Genomic DNA, 12,610 nt, shown 5'->3' on the forward strand with positions numbered 1-12,610 from the left:
GAACTCCCTGCCAGGCACTTTATTGTGAATAGCAGAGTAATCACGTAGATGTAGATCTACCTCTTCCGAGCTCAGTAATTTTGCTGTCCAAGTATCAGAACCCGTCAGCTACTTCTAGTGACTCATTTCCTAATTTAGTTACACCTTTACATTTCACAGTTCAGACTGATTTGTTCACTGAATAACCTAAAGACAGGTAACTTTGTTTCCTACGATTTAATATCATTGAGATATAAGACCATTTGAAAGAAAAGAAAATGAATTTACTTAACGGTACTCCGTGTTTGACAGAACACGACAGGAAAATCGTACTGCAAACACTTTCTTGGTGTTTATTTAATCACAATGCGGCTCTCAGTTTGTAGGTCAGCGTCACGTTGACACTTGACGATGAGTTAAGGAGCTGAAAGCCAGTTTGTGATTAAGCGAATAACAGCCGCCGAACATCAGGAAGGTGTTTCCTTTATGATTTTAAAGCAAAGTTATGTCCGAATGAGGAACTAAGGCACGAGATTTATAAATATTCGGTGAAAAGTTGTCGTAGCCTCACTCATATACGAATGTCACTAGCAGTAAGAATAAACTTACGCTAACAAACTCTGCGCTCTTGTCCTGGCGCCCCAGGGGCGACAGAGCGGTCGCCGCGTCATCTTCCGCCAGTGGCGTCGTGGGAGGGGCATGGAGGAGTGTGCGACCGCCACACCGCTCTCCAGCACACTGTCGACATCCAGGACCTGGAGCCGGACTTTCGGACGCAATCATCTCGTGAAATGACATCACCAGGCTGAGGACACCCCATTCCAGTCCTCCGAGGTAAAATACTTCGCAGTACTTGGAACCGAACACAGACCCCTTCTATACCAGGTCTGCAAACTGAGCATTGATTTGCTTTGGTCTTTGTAGAAAGACATTAACCTGTTGATAACTTTTCTGAGTGAAATTAAAAACAAAGTGGGCAATCACTTCTTGATTTCCAACATGATGCTCACTATTAGCCAAAGTAGGTGTACTCAAAAATTTTGCAAGCCTCATACAATTTGGAAAACGTGACATAAACCCACCAGACAAAATGTTGTTTACCAGCTTAACTGAGCACACGTGTCGCTTTGGAGTGCTACAGATGTTGCAGGACTGGTACCATGCAGTCACGTGACCCCCCGCCACTGACTTCCGCCACAACACTGGGGTGGTAATCGCGGTGTGCTCGTGCAGGTCGCTTGTGACAGATCTGTAAATTAAGGCGGGTCGACGTGTAGATCTTACGGAATGGCAGAAGTGATCTATCATTTTTGGACAAGCACATCAACAGACCATGAATGAAGTTACCCAAGGTACTGGTTTGTCAACGCTCACTGTGCATGTGTCTGGAGGGAACGGTGTACCAGTCATAGCGACAAAAGTCAGCGTAACAATACTGTTCTTAAAGAGACTCTAACCGCCAGGACTGAGAACGACTGTCACTCTGAGTGAATGATGAGTCGTCTCACACCTTACACCAACTGCTGCTGTCAGTGAATGTGAGACGTGTGATATGTCATCTTACTACACACGTTCTATTCACAGTGATTAAGTTTGCAAATTAAAATATTGGTTAAGAGTAGGTAGCAGAGGAAACCTATACTATATGATCAAAAGTATTCGGACACCTGGCTGAAAATGACATACAAGTTCGTGGCGCCCTCCACCAGTAATGCTGGAATTCAATATGGTGTTGCCCCAACCTTAGCCCTGATGACAGCTTCCACTCTCGCAGGTATACGATCAATCAGGTGCTGGAAGGTTTCTTTGGGAATGGCAGCCCATTCTTCACGGAGTGCTGCTCTCAGAGAGGTATCGATGTCGGTCGGTGAGGCCTGGGACGAAGTCGGCGTTCCAAAACATCCGAAAAGTGTTCTGTAGGATTCAGATCAGGATTCTGTGCAGACCAGTCCATTACAGGGATGTTATTGTCGTTTAACCACTCCGCCACAGGCCGTGCACTATGAACAGATGCTCGATCGTGTTGAAAGATGCAGTAGCCATCACCGAATTGCTCTTCAACAGTGGGAAGCAGGAAGGTGCTTAAAACATCAGGTGCTTAAAACATCAGTGTACGCCTGTGTTGTGATTGTGCCAAGCAAAACAACACCATAACACCAACGCCTCCGAATTTTACTGTTCGCACTACACACGCTGGCAGATGACGTTCACTGGGCATTCGCCATACCATACACTGCCATCGGATCGCCACATTGTGTACCGTGGTTTGTCACTTCCACTGTTTAACTGTCCAATGTTTACGCTCCTTAGACCAAGCGAGGCGTCGTTTGGCATTTACTGGTGTGATGTGTGGCTTATGAGCAGTCTCTCGACCATGAAATCCAAGTTTTCTCACCTCCTGCCAAACTGTCATAGTACTTGCCTTGGACCCTGATGCAGTTTGGAATTCCTGTGTGATGGTCTGGATAGATGTCTGCCTATTACACACTACGATCCTCTTCAACCGTCGGCAGTCTCTGTCAGTCAGAAGAAGAGGTCGGCCTGTACGCTTTCGTGCTGTACGTGTCCCTTCACATTCCCACTTCACTATCAGATTGTAAACAGTTGTCCTAGAGATGTAAAGGAGTGTGGAAATCTCGCGTACAGACATATGACACAAGTGATACCCAACCACCTGACCAAGTTCCAAATTCATGAGTTCCACAGAGCGCTCCATTCTTCTCTCTCACGCTGTCTAATTACCACTGAGTTTGCTGATATGGAGTACCTGGCAGTAGGTGGCAGCATAATGCACCTAACATGAAAAACGTTTGTTTTTGGGGGTGTCCGGATACATTTAAAAAAAATGGCTCTGAGCACTATGGGACTTAACATCTATGGTCATCAGTCCCCTAGAACTTAGAACTACTTAAACCTAACTAACCTAAGGACAGCACACAACACCCAGCCATCACGAGGCAGAGAAAATCCCTGACCCCGCCGGATACATTTGATCACATAGTGTATGTAGATGGATGTAAACCTTTATTAAAGAGAGGTTAGCGAAAACTACATCATGATCCAAACCTGGAATCAAAAGGGATTAGAATTTTGTTTCTAACTGCATAATTTTCACAATATGACAGCTACAAGAAATCATTGAAGCGCAGGAGGAAGACAGTGCCCACAAAAACCCCAAGTCATCGTGGCAGTAGTTTGGCTTGTCGTGTCAGGAGAAAAAATACTGTGTAATTTGCAGAGACAGACACCCCATGAGGTGCTAACAGGTGAAACAGTCACAGGCAGTGTAGAACTGAAAGGAAAAATAGTCCCTCCCACGTTGTCAGCGTTGGGAGGTATAAAAAATTATGTAATGGATGGTCAGGAAAGTGTTTCAGTGGGGCCATCGAATTAGGCCATTATAGTATGAAAAGCGTTATTTGTCCTATGGTGGACTGTCTGACGTCGCTGCTGCCAAAAAATGTGAGCAGAGAGGATGGCAACCAGCTCTTCAGTGAGAACGCGGCTGGTGTTGGAAGAAACTGGACAGGCGAATAATTGGTGCTTCACCTCTATGGCATAACAAACTTTTCTTGCTCATTCCCAGTTAACAAACCGCCATGAAACACAGTTTCATAGGAAGTGAGTCTGTTTGATATTGATGAAGTATATTTTGTTTTGTGACAATCTACACAGACTTAAAAGATGAGACATAATGAGCAAAGCTAACGCAGTGCAATACACCACCACCCCAACTCGAAATGGTAAGTGGGACGATCTAGGGTGCCAAGTTGTCGACAGGTTGAATGTTGTGACTATATCATCGTGCGTGGCCTCTTGGTCATGATGACAGGCTTAAATCAGTTTGTGTCATGTTATTACCTGCCAGCAGATCCAAAATCATGTGGACTTTGTGGACTTAAGTCCCATTTGGTGGACCACTCAGTACAGAAGTATTGTTGCAAGGTAGAACTGTAAATAAATCTACACACATATGACTACCACTGTATCTGATGGGAGAAGCAATCCGTGAGTGCTGGTGGTAAGGAGGAGGGTGGAGAAGGAGGAAGTATAGCAAGGAAGCGGTGGGGAAGGGTGCAGTGTTGCTTGTGGGAACACGCAGAAATATGATGGGGACATGACAAAAAACAAGCTGTCAGTCCTCATGACAAACTGTGACCAAGAGGCAGCTGGACACCCAGTTGCTGATTACGCTGCCCAATACATTGGACCTCAATTCAGTGACTGCTTGACAGCCTGGGCCATCCGGATCCTTACTAACAGCACCAGCTTTTCCCTAACTGGGCAGGAGGGAACTCTCCTGCTGTTTATCTTACCTTCCCATAAGCCCCCTGGCCGAGCCTTTTCTATTCCTTTTGCTCCACACTCGCACCCCCTTCCTGCTCCCACTCCAGCTCTACACAGCCTTCTAATTCATCAATGCCTTCACTACTCTTTTTCCTCTCATCTCCCTTTGCCATTCCCCTTTCCCACCTGCTCAACTGGTAAATTTAAGGGAAGTTCAGCTCCATATGACAAACCTGAAGAGTCTTATGAACTCCAGAGGTCATTATCAATTTCTCAGGCGGTGTCACAAGGTGTTACCTTGATGTCTCCTAGATGACCAGTGTTTCGTCCCGTCTGCTGACTATCTAATGTTAGTCTCGGAAAATAGAGGTAGTAGCTTAGAGAACAAATATGAGAACTGGAGAAGAGGATTACACGTACGACTATGGGTTGGTTCTTTCAGTGGCGTACGTACCCTTGTACGGAGCAAGAGCGAATGCAGTCGGCAGCGACGCCGCGGATGAGGCCCCTGGTGAGCTCCCTGGAGCTGTCCTCCGTGAGGTGGCGGACCTCCGCGAGGGCGCGGCCGCACTCCTCGTCCTCCTCGTGGCCTCTGCGCGGCACCAGCCGTGTGGCGGCCGGCACCGCGACGGACGGCGCCTCCAGGTTCTCGCACGTTTCGAACAGATAATAATTTCCTGCGAAACGATTTTCAGTACCCATTAGGCTGGCACACTGACTGATCAGACAGGTTCTTGTTGACTACTACTGTGTAGACGGTCACTAGCAGCCATTGAAATTGCAACACAAAAATTCGACTCCACCGAGACCGAAGGTTGCCAGGTTGAACTGGTCGCTCTCATATATGCCTGGCACCTGGCGTCATCGTACGCGGAGCCATTTGCTATACAGTAAATGGCTGGCAAGTTTGACAACAATCGTTAAATTTCTGACATGTTAAGACCGGTCAGTGTTCTCTATCTTCGAGATCTCCATCATTCTGTCTTCAACAAAATATTAAGTTCCTGGCAGATGAAAATCGTGTGCCGGACGGAGACTCGAACTCGGGACCTTTGAATTCGCGGGCAAGTCCTCGATTGGTAGAGCAGTTGCCCACGAAAGCCAAAGGTCCCGAGTTCGAGTCCCAGTCGGGCACACCGATTTTATCTGCAAGGAAGTTTCAGGTCCAGAGTTCGAGTCTCCGTCAGGCACACAGTTTTAATCTGCCAGGAAGTTTCATATCAGAGTACGCTCGACTTGCAGAGTGAAAACCTCATTCTATGGTTCCCATGCTGTCGCAACGTACATCAATACAGAGAGTGTTGGGCTGTTATGTCCAGCACGTCCTTGCAGACCTCTCACCCGTTGAAAGCACCTTGTCACGTGTTGCTAAGAAACAGGCATGTCAAAACTCACCAGCCATTGAGCTCTGGTACAGAGTTGAAGAAGGGTAGAATGTAACTATACCTGTCATCTAAGCTTTAGTTCGACTCAGTGTTCAGTCAGATCACAGCCACTGTTGATGGCACAACTGGAGGCTCTGTGTGCTACAGCTTGTATAGTCATCAGTCAGCTAACAACGTAATCATATAATCTGCCCGTATTCAGAATACACACAGAAAGTACAATTTAGTTATTTTCTGTACCTTCTGCTGTTACGATTCTAGTAACCAAATGTGGGCTTCTACATCCATAATTTAGCGACGACTTTGATGTACAGCAAACCAGCTACTTGGAACTTCCTGAAGGAATGATACTGCGAGCCGGACCGGGACTCGAACTCGGGAACTTTACTTTTTGCTCTCCGGGCTGAGCCACCCAAGCACGACTCGCGACCCCTCCTCACAGCTTTACCTCCGCCAGTACTTCATAGAAGTTTTGCTGCTAAATTTACGGGCTTAGCACTCCTGCTTCATCCAGTTTTTCTGATTTTGCAAATTTTCTGCAGTTTTTGAGGTGTGACATGAATTACTCGTCTTTTTTTAAACAAAAATCTTGTTCAATACTGCAGCATTTTCAAGAACAGTCTCAAATGTCATCATTCGTTAAAACACTTCAGCGTCGATTCTAATGATACTTTCAGTACCGTACCTTTTATCTCCGACACATAACGCTTCAGCTTAGTGGAGCATTGTGCACTTAAGCGCCAAAGAAACTGGTATAGGTATGTGTATTCAAATGCAGAGATATGTAAACAGGCAGAATACGGCGCTGTTGTCGGCAAGGCCTATATAAACAAAAAGTGTCTCGCGCAGTTGTTAGGTCGGTTACTGCCGCTACAATGTCAGTTAATCAAGACGAGTTTGAATGTGGCGTTCCTGTCGGCGCGCGAACGATGGGACACAGCATCTCCGAGATAGCGATGAAGTGGGGATTTTTCCGTACGACCATTTCACGAGTGTACCGTGAATATCTGGAATCTGGTAAAAGTCAAATCTCCGACACCGCTGCGAACGATAAATGATCCTGGAAGAATGGGACCAACGACGAATGAAGAGAATAGCTCAACGTGACAGAAGCCCCACCGTTCTGCAAATTGCTGCAGATTTCAATTCTGCGCCATCGACAGCGTGCGAATCATTCAACGAAACGTCATCGGTATGGGCATTCGAAGCAGAGCACCCATTCGTATACGCTTGTGACTGCACGATACAAAACTTGACGCCTCGCCTGGTCCTGTCAACACCTACACTGGACTGTTGATGACTGGAAACATGTTGGCTGGTCCGAAGAGTCTCGTCTCAAATTGTATCGAGCGGATGGACGTGTGAGGGTGTGGAGACAACCTCATGAATCCACGGACCTTTGCTTGTCAGTAGGGGACTGTTCAAGCTGTTGGAGAATGTCTGTAACGTGGGGCGTGTGCAGTTGGAGTGATATGTGGCCCCTCATACGTCTAGATACTAGATACGACTGCTGTTGAGAAGAGATCTTCATGCTGTAGTACTCTTTCGGATTTATGGATAGCCCTGCAGGATTCATGGTGTCAGTTCCCTTCAGCACACCTTCAGACATCAGTTGAGTCCATACGACGTCATGTTGCGGCAGTTCTTTGTGCTCGCGTGGGCCTTACACGATATTAGGCAGGTGTACCAGTTTCTTTGGTTCTTAAGTGTAAAAGAAATGAGATGTTGTGGTTGGCATTGTTGTGGATAGGGAACTGTTTTCTATGTTCATTTTCGCAACGTCTTTTTGTAATCTACATTGTTTTATGTGTGGTTAGCTAACATTTTGGGAGAGAGAACCTATATCCATGTTGAAACAGTAACGAAAGAACTGATCAGTGAAATACCTAGAAGTAGCGCTGCAAAGCGATGTGCAATGGAGCGAGTTCGCAAGGACGGTAACAGGTAGTAAGGCGAATGGTCGACTTCGGTTACAGGGAAGTGTAGCTCATCTGCAAAGGAGGCCGCGTATAGAAGAATTGTGCGGTCCATTCTTGAGTACTGGTCGTGTGTGTGGTACGTCCGCCAAGTCGAACTGTAGGAAGATGTCGAGGCAAATCAGAGGAGTACTCCTGGAGTTGTTACCGGTAGGTTCGATAGACACGCGAGTGTTACTAAGATGCTTGGTGACCTCAAATAGGAACTCTTAGAGGGAAGACGATGTTCTGTTCGCGAAAACCTGCTGATAAAATTTACGAGTGGATCGGAAATGGCTAGTAGTGGCGGCCTGAACCCTCCTGCATTCGCCATGCGGTGGCCTGGCCAGTATCTATGTAGATGTAGATGAAATTCTTGTTACAGGCTACTTTCCCTTGAACTACACACGAGGAGTTCCTCCCTGCTTTGCGTATTCTACACGGGAAGAATGAAATACGTATGTGGCTCTAATTTAATTTCTGATTCCCAACTTTTTCACTGGATCGTCACCCTATATAGGCTTTCGAGTAATAGCTGAGACTAGTTTGGCCTTTACAGCGTTCCCCTGATTCTCTTACGCTACCCAGAGAAGACTGTGGCCATTGGAACTGCTCTCTTCGTTGTTGTTGTTTTCTTCAGTCCAAAGACTGGTTCGATGCAGCTCTCCATGCTACTCTATCCTGTGCAAACCTCTTCATCTCCGAGTAACTACTGCAACCTACATCCCTCTGCATCTGCTTACTGTATTCATCCGTTGGTCTCCCTCTACAGTTTTTACACCACACGATACATGATCCATCCATCTAATCTTGAGCATTCTTCTGTAGCACCACATTTCAAAAGCTTCTATTCCTTTCTTGTCTAAACTATTTACCAGCCATTTTTCTCTTGCATACATGGCTACACTCCACACAAATGCTTTCAGAAAGGACTTCCTGACACTTAAATCTATACTCGACGTTAACAAATTTCTCTTCTTCAGAAACGCTTGTCTTGCCATTGACAGTCTGCATTTCATATCCTCCCTACTTCGACCATCATCAGTTATTTTGCTCGCAATTAGCGAAACTCATCTACTACTTTAAGTGTCTCATTTCCTAATCTAATTTCCTCAGCGTCACCTGATTGAATTCGACTGCATTCCATTACGCTCATTTTGCTTTTGTTGATGTTCGTCTAATATCCTCCTTTGCTCTCTTCGCATGCCTTCGGTATCGCAACTTAGAGCTTATCGGTATGTATCTCATACATTTGACCAGTAAGCTGGGATGGGCTGTACGACAATTTTGTAAGGAAGCTCTTGAACAGACTAATTATTCGTTAGACACAGCTGTAGTCCCATACCAGTGGTTATGTAACGGAGCAGCATACGGACTTAATAGTTCGGCCCTCGGTGCATGAACAGGATGAATCACTTCTTTGTAATCTCGTCCTAGTATTTTCTCCAATGCAGTTTTTAAATTTGTAATTAGCAACATTCACTTTTTTCCACGCCTTGGATATATTTATCCCTACAGGCTGCTTCATTGATTCCATTCCCCGTTATGTCTCTCTGTAGGGACTCATGCTGATGGTTATGTGGAGCACGCAAAGAGGCAATTACGGTAAATTTGACCTTGAATCGTAAGAGTAGATGAAATCCCGGCATTTTTACCTCAGTACCCATAGCAAATGAAGTCATCTCAAAGCTGCATTGTATTTCCCAATTATATTTTAACAACACAACGATTCATTACATTCCGTCAAAAATGCAGTTTTTAGAGGTTCCTCTGGCTTTCCTAGGAATTTAAGTGAGGTTTCGTCACCAGAGCAAAACAGACCAACCATTTCTTCCTACGATTTCAACTCGTTACGATGTTTACATTTTTGATCTATCCTCCCTGAGATGACTAATCGACGATTAACGTAGTCAGTTAAATGATTCATAATTAAATGCAGCCTCACTAAAAGCTTCCAACATTCTGCATGTAAGGGTATGCTCTGTTTCTTGCACAGCATATAGATGACGCCGTCGCTCAGAGTGTTCAGGCGTCTCGGAAGCTGCAAGACACCTGCGACACTCAGTGTCTAAAATGCAGCGTGTCAGTGACTGGTCTGTCTCTGCAGCTGTTGCTGCCGCGTGACGTTCTGCGTGTAAGGTCCGGCGGCTCTGAGACTGCTCCGAGGCTTGTTGAGTTCGAGAAACTTTCGCAGACAGAGCTATCTTAGAAAAATACTCTAAATCAGACTTACGTTTACGAAGCATAGCATGAAATAAACGATAATCGGTGTGCATCTGGCAACACACGAACCTAATATATTCCAAAACTTAGAGATTAAAAGACATCCTACTAGTAGACGCAAAATACGCACCTCCAATCCGGTTTGCGACGAAAACATAATTCTTAAAGTGACGAACAAGCAGTAATATGCTGAAAGTGTCTCCGTTAACATCTGGGAACCTCATGTTGTAAGACCAAAGCAAATGAAAATACATTTCCTCCTAAAAATCAGGTCTGAAGGCGATACTCAGTTTTGCGTTATTTCAGTTTCACATACACTATGTGATCAAAAGTATCCAGACACGTGGTTGAAAAAGACTTACAAGTTCGTCGCGCCCTCAATCGGTAATGCTGGAATTCAATATGGTATCGGCCCACCCTTAGCCTTGATGACAGATCCCACTCTCGCACACATATGTTTAATCAGGGGCATTGGGGAATGGCAGCCCATTCTTCACGGAGTGCTGCTCTGAGGAGATGTATTAATGTCGGTCGGTGAGGTCTGGCACGAAGTCGGCGTCCCAAAACATCCCAAAGGTATTCTATGGGATTCAGGTCAGGACTCTCTGCAGACCAGTCCATTACAGGGATGGTATTGTCGTGTAACCACTCTGCCACAGGCCGTGAATTATGAACAAACCTCGATCGTGTTGAAAGATGCAATCGCCATCCCCGAGCCTACATCAGTGTAGGCCTGTGCTGTGATAGTGCCACGCAAAACAACAAGGGGTGCAAGCCTCCTCCATGAAAAACACTACACCATAGCACCACCACCTCCGAATTTTACTGTTGGCACTACACACGCTGGCAGATGACGTTCACCGGACATTCGCCACACCCACACCCTGCCGTCGGATCGCCACATTGTGTACTGTGGTGCATCACTCAACACAACATTTTTCCACTGTTCAATCGTCCAATGTTACACTCCTTTGGCATTTACTGGCGGGATGTGTGGCTTATGAGCGGCCGCTCGATCATGAAATCTAAGTTTTCTCACCTCCCGCCTAACTGTCATAGTTCTTACAGTGGATCCTGGTGCAGTTTGTAATCCCTATGTAAGGGTCTGGATAGATGTATGCCTACTACACATTACGACTCTCTTCAACTATCAGCGGTCTCTGTCAGTCAACAGACGAGGTCGGCATGTACGCTTTTGTGCTGTGCGTGCCCCTTCACGTTACCACTTTACTGTCGCATCGGAAACAGTGGACCTAGGGATGTTAGGAGTGTGGAAATCTCGCGTACAGATCTATGACATAAGAAACACCCAATCACCTGATCACGTTCGAAGTCCGTGAGTTCCGCGAAGCGCCCCATTCTTCTCTCTCACGATGTCTAATCACTAATGAGGTCGCTGATATGTAGTACCTGCCAGTAGATGGCAGCACAATGCACCTAATATGAAATACATATGGTTTTGGGTTGTCTGGATAGTTTTGATCACCTAGTGTAAGTAAACTATCTATATTTTATTGGCCAATAACTTCCTTTTCATATAAGTTATATGCCCTGCTGCAGCAGGGAAAGGAAAGAAAACAACTGAGAAATGTTTGTATCGGACAGAAAAAAATGCGAATATGCCCCTGTTTAATTAAAAGACTCTTGACTGAAAACTAAATGCTATCTGCCCCACTCTACGTTCCTCAGCACCTCTAAAGATTTTGGCATGCATACATACTCACGCTCTTTTAAGCTGCGAGAGAAGAAGAGAGTGGCAGTGGCGAAGAGACAGAAAAGTAATAAATACTGAAAGATGGTAGAAAGTGGTTGTGCTATAGAAAATTCAAACGAGACAGTGGCAGTGTGGGGGGAACAGAGAAGCTCAGAGCCAGTGGAGCAGAAATGAGATTGACAGAACAGTTCTTTGAAACGAGTGAAGGAGACATTCCCATGGTGGGGGGCCGGGGGGGGGGGGTAAGTGGATGAGAGCCAGCGATATTAAGAGACAGAGTGAATGAAGTGTATGACAATGACAACAAAGAAGAGACACAATCAGTGGGGAGGAAGAAATAGTATATTAGCAATAAGAAAGAGCAAGAGGGAGACAGAGACAGTGACAGAAGGGTGTAGTAGTAGGACAGAATGAATGGGAGTGTGGCTGTGAGACATTAGAGAATGACAGAGATACACAAAGTTATAATATCGATGATGGGCTGAATGGGTGGGTGACGAAGGGCATCTGGAAGTGGATGAGTATTAGCCGTTTGCAGGGGTGGACTACTGGATGTGAGCGAGTTGCAGGTAGTGGAACTTTTGGAAGTCTGAATGTCAAACAAAAAGAGCGAATATGTTCTCATGCCTATATTTTTGAGTAAAATTTTACAGGTGCAGAGGAAAGTAGCTGCTAACCCACTTTTGAGTGAGAGTGTATTAAGGAAAGCATATTTTGTGCTCCGATAGTAGCGATTTTTCCACTGCTAGTGGTATATTTCTTATAGCTTTCCCAGCGTAATAGCCGGCCGGTGTGGCTGAGCGGTTCTAGGCGCTTCAGTCTGGAACCTCGCGACCGCCACGGTCGCGGGTTCGAATCCTGCCTCGGGCATGGATGTGTGTGATGTCCATAGGTTAGTTAGGTTTAAGTAGTTCTACGTCTAGGGGACTGATGACCTCAGATGTTAAGTTCTATAGCGCTCAGAGCCATTTGAACCATATGAGCCTGAGTAATAGTTTTAAACACGGATCTCGGGCCTACCTTAGCATTTTATCATTGCGTCTCCACAATATTACGCCGTAAAAATC

The 12,610-nt window shown here is 45.7% G+C and overlaps 1 protein-coding gene across 1 annotated transcript in view; it reads right to left on the bottom strand.

Annotated features, from left to right (window-relative positions):
* Window positions 1-12,610, bottom strand: part of LOC124553527 — a 119,354-nt gene that overhangs the window by 83,905 nt on the left and 22,839 nt on the right. The window contains exon 2 of the mRNA XM_047127376.1: window positions 4,721-4,943. Within this exon, the coding sequence (XP_046983332.1) occupies window positions 4,721-4,943 (223 nt within the window). The remainder of the gene's footprint in view (window positions 1-4,720; window positions 4,944-12,610) is intronic.

Source organism: Schistocerca americana, chromosome 11 (genome assembly GCF_021461395.2).
Source record: "Schistocerca americana isolate TAMUIC-IGC-003095 chromosome 11, iqSchAmer2.1, whole genome shotgun sequence".
NCBI classification, from domain to species: domain Eukaryota; kingdom Metazoa; phylum Arthropoda; class Insecta; order Orthoptera; family Acrididae; genus Schistocerca; species Schistocerca americana.